The following is a 14,246-nucleotide window of genomic DNA, read 5'->3' on the forward strand; positions in this document are numbered from 1 at the left end:
CTCCATTTAACAGCTTCCTCTTAGGTGGGCAAGTTCCCCATGAAGCAGCATCTGTCATATTAATGCAATTATTTTTTGACAAATGTGAAATTAACTTTTGGAAAACAAGCTTGATACTACTCTCTATGATTTTAGTTTTGTTTTGTTCTTAGAAGAAAAATAAATAAAGCAACTTTTATTTGGCACCTACTGACAGTCTGACCCTACATCTTTGAATCTCCATGCAGAGAATTTCAGGAGAAATTTTGTGTGACCTTCATTTTGTATGCCTGTCATCCTTGAAAGGTCTAATGCTCCATAGTACTCTTCACACACAGATGAGGGATCAAGAGATGGGCTGACGGGCTGGGGGATGTAGCTCAATGTAAATGCCCTGGGTTCAATCCCCAGTACTGGAAAAAAGAAATAAAAGCAGTAAATAGCAACCAGGCATCTAAGTAAATGCTCAAGCTCCAAACCCATGTTCTCACTTCTGGATATGATGACATGGACAGTGTCACAGACTGTTGTCTGACACTACAGCAGCTGACTCTGAAACCTCTTACCCCCCACTTCCAGGCTACTGATTAAGGACACTTTGTTGGAGGATTTCCTAGGAACAAGTGATCAGGTGGACAGCCCTTTGTTTTTATTATTATTACTATTATGAAACAATTTATTCATAAATTTAAAAGTTTTGCTGTTTAAAAATGGTTTGTGCATTTTATTACATTAACAACACAGTAGAAAAGTCCTAACACAAAATGCCAAAGAACATGAACGAATAATTGATAAAGGAGGGAATATATGCTGAAGCACATGTGAAAAAGTTGTAATTAAAGAAACAAACTTATCCAATGTGAATGAAAATCTTTAATGTGAGTAGTTTGACACAAATACACATAACTCATCATATTTAGGCATCAAAATAATGCACACTGCTGAGGAAGGTGTTGGAAATAAGCACTTTCAAACAATGATTGTACGATGGCAGTGAGTTTGGACGGAAAGTGGGCATCAGAGCACTTCAGAACCTTCACCCTGTGGACAGCCCTTTTGTAAGAGTAACTTCTTCAAGGAGGAGAGTCACTGCTAGCGCCGCCAGATGGCAAAGAGATCCTCAGATCAGAGATCTTGGCAGTAGTAGCAAGAAGAGTTTAGAGACCATTTAGTCAAATCATTTGTTTTACAGGAGAGAAAACAGAAACTCAGAAAGTTAAACAGACTTAACCCAAGGGGGAGCAGAAACTAAGTTTCCTCCCCAATATCTGTCTTCCATTCTTCCTCACTAACAAATCTGTGATTTTGTTTAGGGTGGCAATATTCCCAGAGTAAAATCATCACCTTGCCAGGCTTCCTTGCAGCTAGAGGTGGACATATGATCTAGTTCTCAGAAATGAGATACAAACTAAGGCCATTGGATGGGGCTGTGGGGAAAGCTTTTTAAAGGGAAATAGCTTGGCTGGTGTGCCCTTTTGTTGTTCCCTTCCTCCCTACTGCTTGTAATTCAGACATGCCAGAATCCCTTCTAGGTGGGAAAAACTTTTAGGGCACTATCTCTTTCTGGTAATCCCTTAAGTATTGATAATATTGGAAAGGAATCTATTCATAGATGCTATGGACCTTATTTGAATTCTATTGGTTTTCCTTAGGAAAGCAAAGAACAAACAGGTGCTACAGAAACTTGAAAAGGACAAGAAATGTCGAAGCTTTATATCCAAGAAGCATTGCTATTGTGTCTTTTAAAAAAAATTATTTTATTGGTACATTTTAGGTATACAATATAATGACATTCATCCCTGGAAATTTGCACCTTTACATAATCTCTCTTGGTTCTTATTTCCTACAAAGCCCTGTTTTAAGAAAATCCAGCACAATAACTGTTGCTGTTTGTTTAAAGGGGTACTGACTCATAGAAGGCAGCAACACTGAAGAAGAAGCAAAGTGCTGGGACAGTTCAGAAGTAACACTACTACAGCTTTAAGAAGAGGTGTGCAGAAAAAAAAAAGCACTTTAAATGTGTCTATATGTTTGGGGTTCTGGGCCAGAGAGGAGAAATTAGAAAACCACTCAAAGGAGAGGCAAACAAGAAAAACTCCTGTGTCTCCTTGAGCCTGGGAAACTCCTAGGTGTGTGTAAAATAGGTTATTTCCCCATTTCACACTACTCTCTTCTGCTAAGCCCAGGACAAATTCTGTCAAACTGCTTATGAAAAGAAGTTTCATTCTGTAGTAAATCTTGCTCAAGTCTAATCTAATTATCGTGGACTTTTTTTTTTCAATTAAAACTCAAGTCTTCAATGCTTTTCTCCTTTACAAGAAAGATAAGAGCCTGCCTAGAGCAGAGTAAAAGACCAGGGCTGACTTTGTGTAGCCTCTTCAAGGGAAACTAAGATTGGCAGGTATGCGCTAAGAGGCCATTTCAGCTGCAGACTGGTAGGAAAGCTATTATAAACCGAAGTATAAAATGTGAGAAGCTGCACTGTTTCCCTTAATCAAAGGAATAAATAATTAGAAACTCGAGTGTGTGATAACTAAAGGTGAGAGTGTCCAGGAACCTTGTGGGCATGAATGCTTTTTTTTTTTTTTTTTTTTTAAGGGAAAGTTGAGCATCAAGAGGATATGTAGATACTACCGACCTTACACACTTGGGGCGTTTAAAATACAATCCTTATATTTGTTCTCATCTCAGGAACCCAGACTCCGTCTTTGTTACCTATTGGATTTCAGGAAGGCTGACTTGAGAGCGGCGTGGCGATTTCCTGGGCCTCCGCCCCCAGCGCCGGCGGCGGGTCCTTTGTTGTGCCTCCTGCGCTCCTTCCCTCCGCCTCGCACCCCGAGGCGCGGCGGGGACCCTGCGGTCCTCTCGCCCGGAGCCGGGACGCCGAGAGCGCCCAGGCCGGGCCGCCCGCCTGCCAGCCGCTGCGGCCGGGGGCGGGGCCTCCTCCCGTGCCCCTCGGCCCGGCCCCCGCCGCTGCCCGAAGAGGCCGCCCGAGCCCCGCGCCTTCGCCGCCACTTTCCCTTGTCAGCGACATCTCGGAGCGGCGCCCGCCAACTCCGAGGACGGAGAAAGCGGAGGAGAAGCGCCAGTTCCACGCGCCGTCCGGGGGTCCCAGGCATGTCGGAGCCGGGGGGGCCGAGCGAGTTCGGCTACATCGTGGAGCTGCTGGCCAAGGGCAAGGTAAGCGCGCGCCCCGGCGGCGCCCGGACGGGACTGGCTCCGCTTCTCCTTTCCTGGGAGCCACTTGCCCGGTGCGGGTGGGGTCCGGGGCGCCGGCACGCGGTCGGGACGGCTTTGGTCAGGGGTCGCTTCCAAGGGTGACCTCATAGCCGGGCGCCGAGGGCTGGGTCAGCCTCGCCCGCGAAGGGGCCCGGAGGGGACGGGACGGCGGACAGACTGGGCCTCGCCCAGCTCTCCCAGCCTGGACGTCTCGGCCCCCGTGTCAGGCCGCTACCACCTCCCGGACACGGCGCACCTCGAGCAGCCTTCTTTTGCTAGGGAGGGGCGGGGGAGATGCTGGAGACTTATCAGCCCGGCACCTGCCCCAGCCTTTGGGGACCGGGAGGGGGCCGTCCACGAGCCCCGCGGCCACGCCTTGGGCGGCCTGGGCTGCCCGGGGCTGGGCGGAGAGCCAGGCAGCAGCTGGGCGCGCGCTGCTTCCCAGAAACTGCAGAGCTCCTGAGCGGTTTTCCAGCCGGACACGTCGGGAAACACGGAGGCTCCGCCGCGCCGCGAGGCTATGGTCAGCGGGAGAAGGTAGTAAACCGCGTCTGCGTTTGCCTTCTGCTCCCGGAGCTTTTAGAAAGAGGAGGACACGCAGTCATCAGAAAGGACAAGGACGAACCGGCAGCCCTAGTGGAACTTCAGTCTCATACCCACTCATTCCAGCGAAGTAGACAGAGCCTGGAGCAGTTTAGCTTCAGATCACAGTCCTGTGGCTGCCAGCCTAAAGAGTCTCCAAGCAACCCAGCAAATTCTCTTGTCCTGCAGCCGTGGAATACATTCATCCGAAGTAGAATGAAAATACTCATTGACATTTCTAAGATGGGCCTGTACCTCGGCCTCCCCTACTATTCACAGCGTGGGCATGAAGTCCAAATGGGAGCCACGGGGTCCTTTCCTCCTCGAGGTGGCTTCATCCTGCACCTCGGCGGGCTCCTGCTATTCGTGAGGACACTCTGGCCAGTACATCCAAGCTCTTCATGGTTCCAAACAGGTGCCTCTTGACCACCTCTGGGTCTAGAGTGCATACTGCAGCCTGCTCCTTTCTTGGAAGATGGGCCCTGAAGAGACATCCAGAAGAAAGAGTTGTCACCCACCAACTTGCTCTAGAGAGCAAGACAAACAGCAGGACCCAGTGGTTCAAGTCTAAGGAGAGCGAAGCTCTACAGGGAGCTGGTGGTGATAGGAGGTGCCTTTTGTTGATTTCAAAATAAATTGACCACTCTTGGTGGGATGGAGATCAATAGGTGAGGTTGGCTACACTTTATTTCAGTTGCCTCCAAGCCTAGAAATTCTGCTGGAACAGTTCTGGGGTGGAACATCTCAGGTGACTATAAAGCAGACAGATGAACTTCCCATAAATACACTACAGGGACATAGGGCATGCCATTGTGAATCCTCCAAATTCCTTAAAGTCAGATAAATAAAAACCTCTTGGAACTATAGCATGTTCCTCACAATATGCTCATTGTCATGAAAAACAAAACAAAATCAGCCTTTGGCTTCCTGAGTGTATTCCTCTGCCTCTCACTCTTGACTAGTCAGACTGTCTAGGATTCAGCAGGGGCCTGCAACTGGCCTGAGCATGCTCCCTAACTCCCACAGCTGGGAAGGTCCAGCATCCCTTCAAAATCCCTGAGGCTGGAACACAGGCTCTCCCGGGAAAAAACATAGGGCAGCTCCTCTGACTATTTTTAGGAGTGGCCTCCTAACCCTTTCAACTCAAGCTCATTCCCTACCTCTCCTCTCTCCACAACTCCATTTTAAACTCCTGTTTTGTTTGCAGTTATACTGGCTTTGAGCACTTAATATTGGCCAAGAATAGCAGATCTTTGAAATTGCCTTGCTTTCTTAGGAAAGCAACTTAGGTTGCACTTTGTAGTTGAGGTTTGTGATGTAATGAATAATGTGAAACTGATCTAATGAGAGTAGAAATAGAGCAAAGGCCTGTAGTGCGTCAGCCTCTGTTCTTCCCACCAGAGATGGTACCCATGGGTCTTCCATCACCATAGTTTCTTTCACTTTTCCTCCGGATGTTATTTCATCCTTGTAAGACTCTTCAAGTCTTTACATAAGTTTCTTTTTTTTGGTACCTGGGATCGAACTTGGGACCTTGCGCATGCGAGGCAGGCGCTGGAACCACTGAGCTAAATCCCCGGCCCTCTACATAAATTTCTTTAAAATATATGGCTTTAAAATTTTACAAAAGTAATTTATGAGTACATGCTTCTTGCAAGATATTCAAACATTTTAAATTATAGAGAGGAAGCGGTGGAAGTTCATTTCCACTTCCAGTCAATGCCCCTCCCTCTCTCCTGGCATCAGGTTCTGTGTCTCTTTCAGATGCGATTGGAGTGTTCACAGTGGTACAGCCATAGGCTCTGTGTCTATTTCCAATTAAATTAGCTTACTGTGTTCTCTGATGTGGGTAAACCTACCTCTTCGGGTAACCTAAAACCCACATGCCAAATTTGATCAGCTTATCTTACTCTACGGTAATGCTTGCTTGAATATTTAAAGTTCACAGTGATCTCTAACACTGTGGGCTTTCTGCTCATCAAATAATATTCTATAAACACACAATAGTTATAATTCTCAAGAGGTTTTTTGGGTATTTTTGGTACCAGGGATGGAACTCAGGACCTTCCGATTTCAAGGCAGGCAGCGACACCACTGAGCTAAATGCCCGGCCCTCGAGAGGTTTAACAATCAGTATAAATGTATTTCCTTGTATTTCGCTATCATTGAAACTTTCCCTATTTCTGAAAGCCGTTTTTGTTTCTTTTCCAACTCTTAGCTTGGGACGAAAGATTTTCAAATATGTGGTCAATATCTAGCATTACTCAAGGCAATGTTTTCAAACTGTTTTGGTTTCTTGAAAGATTTGCCTCATTGATTTTTATCTTCATAAACCTCTTCACTTCAGACTACCATGCACTCTTCTAGACTAATAAAATGAAGATTTGATGGCAAGAAACAAAATTTAAGTTTAATATGCCTCTTTGTATTTCCAGTATTTGTCTTATTTCTATTTTTGTATAAATATTCAGAAAGTACTTCTTGTTACCCATAGTTTAATAGTTACTCTCCAGGTACATTCAAGGAGAACAATAGACTGAGCAAAATAAAAGGGGCTTTGGAAATCTTACATTTAATTTTGATAAACAGGCCATGATACCATTAATAGATGAATTTTTATTTTAACTTTGAGTATCTTTGAGGCACAAAAAATTCAAGAAATTTTACAAACACAAAATTGACTCTAAAACAAGAAGACACTAATACTCTGAAAGAATTAAGTTTAGAAAAGTCCTTAAATCAAGCCTAATGTAAAAACTTAAACAACTCCTGGGACCCAAACAAAAATACCACCAAATGATCTATTTCAAAAGACTGAATAGAGATAGTTGCTCACACAGCTGAAATCTAAATGAGAGTGATACTGGTAAGATTGTGCCTGCTGCAAAGTGTTCATTAAAATATTTTCATATTTTGGATTTCAGTGAAATGTGTGTTCTGTGGGGGGACAGGGAGATTTAGACTTTTGCAATATTGTTTGAAAATAATTAATTCATAAATATAATTTTTCTTTTTTGCTACATTGTACTAAAAATAACTTGAAAAAAAAGTATTTCCTCTTTGTAAAGAATAAGTCAGGTTGGACATGGTGTTGCATGCCTGTAACCCAGTACTTAGGAGGATGAGTCAGGAGGATTGCTGTGAGTTTAAGGCCAGCCTAAACTACATAGCAAGAGCCTGTCTTTAAAAAACCAAAAACAAACAACCAAAAAAATGAGTCAGATATTTTATGAAAATATAAATTACATGTTCACAATTACCTGTGGCCAGCAATAAGGATTCTAGTTATTATCTTGGCTGTTTAGTATCTAGTCATGCAATCATGAGCATATTATATAATCTTCAGGTGGGGGGTAAGAAGAGTAGCAGTAGGGCCTGGGATTTAGGTCAGTGGCACCGCACCTGCCTCGCAAGTGCAAGGTCCTGAGTTTGATCCCTGGTAGCACACACACACACAAAAAAGAGTGACAGTTTTTACATATGCCCTCTGAAGAGAATTATATTTATTTTACTTGTTACTGCAAGAATTAAATGAAGTAATGACTTTACAGTTATTGGCACATAATAGGCCCTTAATAAATAAAAGCTATTAACATTAGCTATTATGACAACAGGATTAGCTCTTGAGATATGTTATATCCAAGCTGTGTGATCATTAGGTGGCGGTACGATTTCCAGATAAAATACTGAATGTGAAGTTAAATTTGAATTTCAGATAAAAAGCAAACAATTTTAGTACAAGTATGCCTTGTGTGATATTTGGGACATACTTATACTACGTATTTTCTTTTTTTTTTTTTTTGGTACCGAGTATCGAACTTGGTACCTTGCACCTGCAAGGCAGGCAGCAGAACCATTGAGCTAAATCCCTGGCCCCTACTACATATTTTCATTATGTGTCTGAAATTCAAATTTAACTGGGTGTGCTTTGTTTTTATTTGCTAATGCTAGCAACCCTAATCATGTGTGAGGAAGATAGAATAAGGAGTAAGGTGTGGTCGAAGGGACCTTCTAGATAACCTCAAAACCTTACCAGTATCGTTCACTTCTAGTGGACCAGCAGACCACTTTGCCCTCCAGTTAGGCCCCCACTACACTCCTGCCCTTAATGGGGGAAAAAATGTGCCAGATCAGCTTGTATTTCTTTTATCTTCCCAATTTCAAATTATTGTTCTGCTGCTGCTGTTTAGCAGATGAATGCTTACTGAAGTTTATCTTAATCAAATAAAAGTATAAGTAGTTGGGGAGATAAGACTTACAAAACATCAAACATTAGCGTATGAAATGAGACTATGTAATTGTGTTAAACTGAGCAGTGGGACCCTAAGTGTTAAGGGAGTAGAGAGTAAGGAGAGATAATCAATGAAAACTAGACTGATGAAGGAGGCTGTAGAACTGCAGCTTGAAAGATGAGGAGGATTTGGCCAGGCAGTGGAAATCTGAACTTCCTGGCTCTCTGGACACCTCTCCTGGCTTTGTTGCCATAGAAATGCTTTATGACTCCTAAGCTTGGCCTGTCAGAGACTTTGGTCAATTATTAATAGGCAGTGCCTTTCACTGTCCCTTCACCTCTTAACTTCCTGATACCCAACAGTATGGATAGTCTGTGTGTCAGTGTACTGTAAAATCCTGGGATTTACTTCATTTTCATCTTCCTTATTTCTTACGAGCTCTTAAATACAGAAGCTCACTTGATTTTTATACCCAAGTTTGCTGAATGATTAGGGGTTCCCAACAAGGGGTACCCTTTTGAGATATGTGGACATATCGCTTTGTTTTTACTTCCTGTTCAAGACATACTATAAGAATGATACCTTGCCTGTCTAGTCTTAGACTAAACGTTAAGGGCCAGTAATGCCTCGTAGTACTGACTGAAATATGCGGCCTGGTTACTAGTACCTGACCTAGCTTGGAATTTCATCTCTTTTTGGGTAATGGAGTCAATATGGGAGGGGAGCAGGCCAGTTTAGGGAGTAGTGTATATCCTAGGTTACAAGTTTGTATTTTAAATATGAAATAATGAACATCTAGTGAGCCTCTATTTTACCAAAACTTGAATTTCGTGTGTTTGGAAAGTGGCAGCTCTTGCCCTTCTGGACCTCATGAAGTGGATGGATGTGAGAAAGCTCATGCCCGTGGAAAGAATGATTAAGTGAGCTGGGGATGTAGCTCAGTGGGACAGTGCTTGCCTAAGACACACAAGGCCCTAGGTTTGATCTCCAAGACTGAAGAAGCAAACAAATCAATAGAAGAGCAATTAAATAACACCAGCATGTGCAAGATTCCACAATGAAGGAAAGTGTGGCAGGTCTGTGGACTCAAGGGGGTGGATAATAGGAATGGACGAGGCTTCCTTCTTTTGAATTTTGATCCAAATTTTAAAAATGAATTGGGAAAAAAGGTGCTGTGACACTCCAAACTAGGTAGGGTAAGTGCCAAGGGATAATGTATGCAATACAAAAATGGGAGAATAATGGAGAATTTTTTTTTTTCGGCACTGCTGGGGATTGAACCCAGGAAGGGCCTCACACACACTAGGCAGGTGCTCTACCAGTGACCTCTGTCCCCAGCCAAATACAGTATTTTCTTTAGTGAACACCCAATGCTGGGACTGTAGCTCAGTGTTAAGAGCGCTTGCCTAGCACAGAAACAAAAACTATTTAAAAACTCCACCCTATTTCATGCCATATGTGCTTAAAAGACTTTGAAAGCTTCCCAACAGCCACAGAAAACATAATATTCAGTCTTCCATACCTGACCAGATCAACTGTGTTGCTAATTTACCACCCCTCCCATAACCCATCCCCCAACACACACACTGATGTACACTCACACACACACACATTCCTCTCTCTTTAGGTTCCCATCCCATGCTGCTTATTCTGCCCCTCATGCAAATGGAGCCACAAAGACAACACTACAAATACAGCTAGTCATCTGTAGATACATGTATTTCCCTCCAGATAAACTGTTGGTGCAATTCAGGCTTGCAGGGCGGAGGCTCAAGGTGGGTACGAGAATTAGCTGTAAGGATGAGAAAGAACAGAATCTAAGAAGAAAAGTATGATTTGAAGGCTTGCCAAAAGAAGACAGGGAAAACAAAAGAAGGATTTAACAAAAGCCCACACAAAATTTTAATTGAATGACTGGGAAGGGTCTTAGTACTCTTGGTAAGCAGGAGACCTGTGTGTGTGTGATCAGAGAGAAATTGAAGGCATTGGAGGCAAAGGAATGGTAGAGAGAGATGACCAGGGACCAGGAAAATGCTAGTTTAAAATGGTAGTGTTTTGTATTTGCTGTCATTTTACCAATATACTGTATTCCTTTCCTTTTTGCTTTTAAAGGCTTTTGGGTTAAATAGAAAGGGTTTTTATATAAAATGTTTTAAAAGTAAAACATGCACATACTAAAATATGCAAACAACACAATGTGAATGGGAAGTAAGCCCTGGATACCTGGCTTCCATCTCTACATTCTTCTTTTTTCCAGTACTGGGGATTAAACCCAGCATCCTGAGTGCTAGGCAAGTGCTCTATCACAGAGTCACACCCCCAGCCAGATCCCTTACTTCTCTACAGTACTGTTAGCAATTTTTTCTATATCCAGAGACTTTTATATTTTTAATTTGCATTTACAAGTATACAAGAGGTGATCAAATGTCTTTATGAGGTGTTACCAAAACTATTATGAATGCAGCTGCTGTGTGCCATCCAACCAGAAAGCAGGTGCCTAAAAACATTACAGCGACTCCTCACCTACCTATTTCATTCACTGGACCTGGCCCCGTGTGACTTCTGGCTCTTCCCCAAAGTCAAAATGACCATGGAAGGTAAATGTTTTGAGTTGATTCAGGACAAGGTAGCTACAACAGAGCATTTAAAGACACTTATGAAAGAGGACTTCCAGAACTGCTTCAGATAGTAGCAAGAACAATGGATGTGTTCAAAGTAAGGGGGAATATTTAGAGGGGTGTTGATGGCAATGTGTCTTTTAGTGTAATAATAATTTTTTTAAAATTTGAACATTCACTGTATTTTTGCTCACACACCATATATGCCTGCTTGAACTTTTTTTTTTTTTTTTTTTTTTTGGTCAGTAGCAGCATACAGAATCCATATAGTTTTACTTTTTTATTTTTTGTGGTACCAGAGATCGAACTCAGGACCTTGTGCTTGCCAGGCAGGTGCAGCACCTCTGAGCTACATCCTGGCCCTCGGTTTTACACTTTTTTAACACTCTATTTTAGGCATTCCTTCTCATTAGTACATTCATATTAACTGCTGCATAGTATTCCTTGGTATAGATGTACTTTAGGAAGATACTTAGTTATAAGCCCCTAATAAGATCTCTGTACATGCCTTTGTGCACACATGCACAAAGGCACATATTAGAGTAGGAACATTGTAAAACTTCCCTTCAAAGACATGCACATATTACACATGCAAATAGTAGTGGAGGAACATTCCCTTCAAATAGGCTATACTAATCTATACCAGTCCATACTGCCACAAAAAAAGCTTCCAAGTGCCTAGTGACCCACATTTTGCCTAGTCTGTTAACTTATTTTGGACTTTGTTAATAAGGTGGGAAACATCTCAGGGAAGTTCGATTTATAATGGAAGGCCTTTAAACACTATTTCCACCGAAATATTGCCTGTTGTCTTTAGCTCATGCTAATGAAACCTAATCTCTCTCTCTCTCTGTGAACTAGGAGTTTTTGGACGAAAGCGCTATGCAGCTGTGCTGATGTGAAATTACAGCGGGAGAGCAATTATTTAACCCAAAATCCAGTATTGAAAACAAAGAGACTTGTAAGGCTTTTCAGCGTTTGAGCCTGTAGATAACTAGGCATATGGTGTTGGGCATGATTTAGCCCAAATCATCCAGCCATTTGCTGTTTTCCCTTAAGATTCTTCAGCGCCTGCAGTAAGAAAGCGTCTCGGGTCCAGCATCTGTGCAGATGCAGTCCTGATCAGAGTAGCCTAGTCCTTACTCAGCCAAGGATTCCTGCTCTCTGATCCTGCCTGTAAACTGAGTATTCGATTAAGAAGGCTTTTCATCCCTCGCCTGCTGTCCTTGGTTCTGCACCGCTGCCGGGCAGAAGAGGCTGACAGGCCTGCGGGCAGTGGATCTCGCCACGGAGAGACTTCTTCCGCATAGGACGCCAAAAGTGGGGTGCATTTCAAAGCCAGCAGCGAGGGGCGGCCCTGCCAGTCTAACCCCGACGGCCGTGGGGATTTCCCAGCGAAGAAGGCGGTGCGCGACCCAGAGCGCAGCTTCCGACCGCTCGGGTCCACGCGTCCTCTGCGGTCCCGTGTGGGCGGCGCGGCATCTGGGACCCGATCCCAGTCCGCAGGGTCCGCCGCGGGCCGCGGGGACCCTCGCTACCGCCCCAAGGACTCAGCCCGTGGCCCGGACTCACGGGACGTGCTGTGCGTGTGGGACTGGGAGGGGCGCTCGGAGTACTCGGAGAAGTGAAGTTCCCCGAACCGAGTGGAGCCCCGATAGGAGCGGGGAGCCGGGAGCTGTCCGTGACTCTGCAGCCCCGCGAGCCCTCGGCCTCGCCCGGCTTCCGCTCCCCGGCCCGGGGGTGACGGCCACCGGGGCGGGCTGAGGGGCGGTGGAGAAGCCGGCTGGTGAGGAACGAGCGGGGATCTACTCCGGCCCCGCCCCGCCCCGCCCCACCCCACCCCACCCCCGCCCCCGCCGCGTCCCGAGCCCCGCCCCTTTGTGCGGCGGCACCGTTGCCTGGGGGACAGACCCGCCCCGCCCGCTCCGCGGCGACCCCGCCCTGCTCTCTGCCGGGTCCGCATCCAGCTGCAGTCCGCAGGAGCAGCAGCCGCAGCCGACAGCGGGCGGGATCCCCGGGGAGCCGCAGGGAGCGAAGCGGACCCCGCGCCCGTGCTTTCGCCCGCCCTGGCTCGTCTGTCGCTGCGTCGGTCTTCTGGCTGGACCCTGCGGACCAGCTGGCCCCGAACCCTGGCTCCGCGCGCCGCAGGGTCCGCCCACCAGGCCTTCCGGCTGGACCCCGCCGAGGACGACACCTGGCGGGGCCACCATGGAAGGGGACGCCGCAGCCCCGGCGGTGAGTGCGCGTCCTCTGCCCTCGAGAGGGCGCGGCAGGCGTGCACCCCGCTTCCGCTGCGCCGTCCCCGCCCCGGTGCCCCTTTCCGCACCCCCGGGGATCCCCGCGCCCAAGGCCGCCACCTGAGCGTCCGGGGCGCTGCAGCACTGGCTGGAAGTTCGGCTGGGAGCCTCGGCCTCGGGGCGGTGCCGCGCGCCCGCCCTTTGTCTGACGGCGTTGGGGCGCTCGGTCCCGGTGGTCAGGGCTCCTCGCCTGCTCGGGAAGGGCGAGGGCGGGCGCGCCGGCAGCTGTCGAGGTGGAGCTTTTGTTTGGGGGCCGATCCCCGAAGTTTCCGGGGAACCCCTTTGAGGCATCACATCCATTTCTTTTAGTTGTTTCCCTCTCAATGAATAAAAAATGAACACATTTTTATTTTGTGTAAGAATTACTTTTGATATCCACTGTGATTCAAAAGCCAAATTCAAGACATGACTTTGTGTGCAAGATAAATGGAAGGAGGCTTAGAACTTCCAGTGGGCGTTCAACTATTGACCAGTGGTACGTTGTTATACGTAAAAATGGGTGTGAGCATCTAGTTTGGATATTCTGGACAGCATTTTCCTTTGAATTAATGTCAATCTGTGAAATGAGGTAAGACGTGAATGAATGTACAGTTTTGGTGTGAATTGTATTTGGTGTGAATCGTGAGGTGTGGTTGTCTCACTTCCAGACGTATTAAAATCGTGCCAGGATGTGCGCCTTTATGAAATGTTGAATGACGCAGCCTGAGACCCTCGCGGAGAGACAGGATAGCGCCAGTGCTCTGTGGTGCTATTAAATGAAAGAGGGTATAATTGCACTTTGTGTCACTTTAAAGGGAAAAAACTTAGCTAACATTTTTGTCTCATTAAAATAAGTGAATTGAATTTTAACTGTGTGTATTTCTAGTGTTGAAATGAATGTACGTACAAGGTTAAGAGTAATTTAGTGTTGGACTGTCATTAAAACTGAAGATGCCAACAATAGATTCATTTGAAATTTGGGATACATGAAACAAAATACATGGGAAAAGGATGTGAAAAATGGCATGAACTCATTAAACCTTATTAATTACAAGAATCTAAAATATTTCTCCTTTTTAATAATATAATGAAAGCCTATATAACATTGATGTACTTAGTGACTGTTAGCCATCTACAGCCTTTTAAGCCTGAAGTGCTTTATGGTGACTACCTTTGATATGCAGATGAGAATCTCTAGCATTTTAACCGCATTATAGTTACAACATATGAAAAATGGTCACAATGCTGCTACTTCAGCTTGTAAATAGATTCAACTAGAACTCTGTGAACATATTGGCTAGCCTAGTGTTTATCAGTCTCTGAATTAATGCACCAAATAG

General features: G+C 45.4%; 1 protein-coding gene across 8 annotated transcripts in view; it reads left to right on the forward strand.

Moving 5' to 3' along the window:
- Window positions 1–2,969: 2,969 nt before the first annotated feature.
- Window positions 2,970–14,246, forward strand: part of Trim36 (tripartite motif containing 36) — a 49,204-nt gene continuing 37,927 nt past the window's right edge. For 2 of the 8 annotated variants that reach the window (XM_087194701.1, XM_087194702.1), the window contains exon 1: window positions 2,970–3,159. In XM_087194701.1, the coding sequence (XP_087050827.1) occupies window positions 3,097–3,159 (63 nt within the window). In that variant the 5' untranslated portion in view covers window positions 2,970–3,096. Of the gene's footprint in view, window positions 3,160–12,562; window positions 12,866–13,003; window positions 13,496–13,521; window positions 13,693–14,246 lie in introns of those variants that run through there. The other 6 variants (XM_087194703.1, XM_087194704.1, XM_004836183.3 and 3 more) reach the window with 6 other exon arrangements.

Source organism: Heterocephalus glaber, unplaced genomic scaffold (assembly GCF_053883595.1).
Source record: "Heterocephalus glaber isolate CG9 unplaced genomic scaffold, H.glaber_assembly_v1.0 deba00001606, whole genome shotgun sequence".
Lineage (NCBI taxonomy): Eukaryota > Metazoa > Chordata > Mammalia > Rodentia > Bathyergidae > Heterocephalus > Heterocephalus glaber.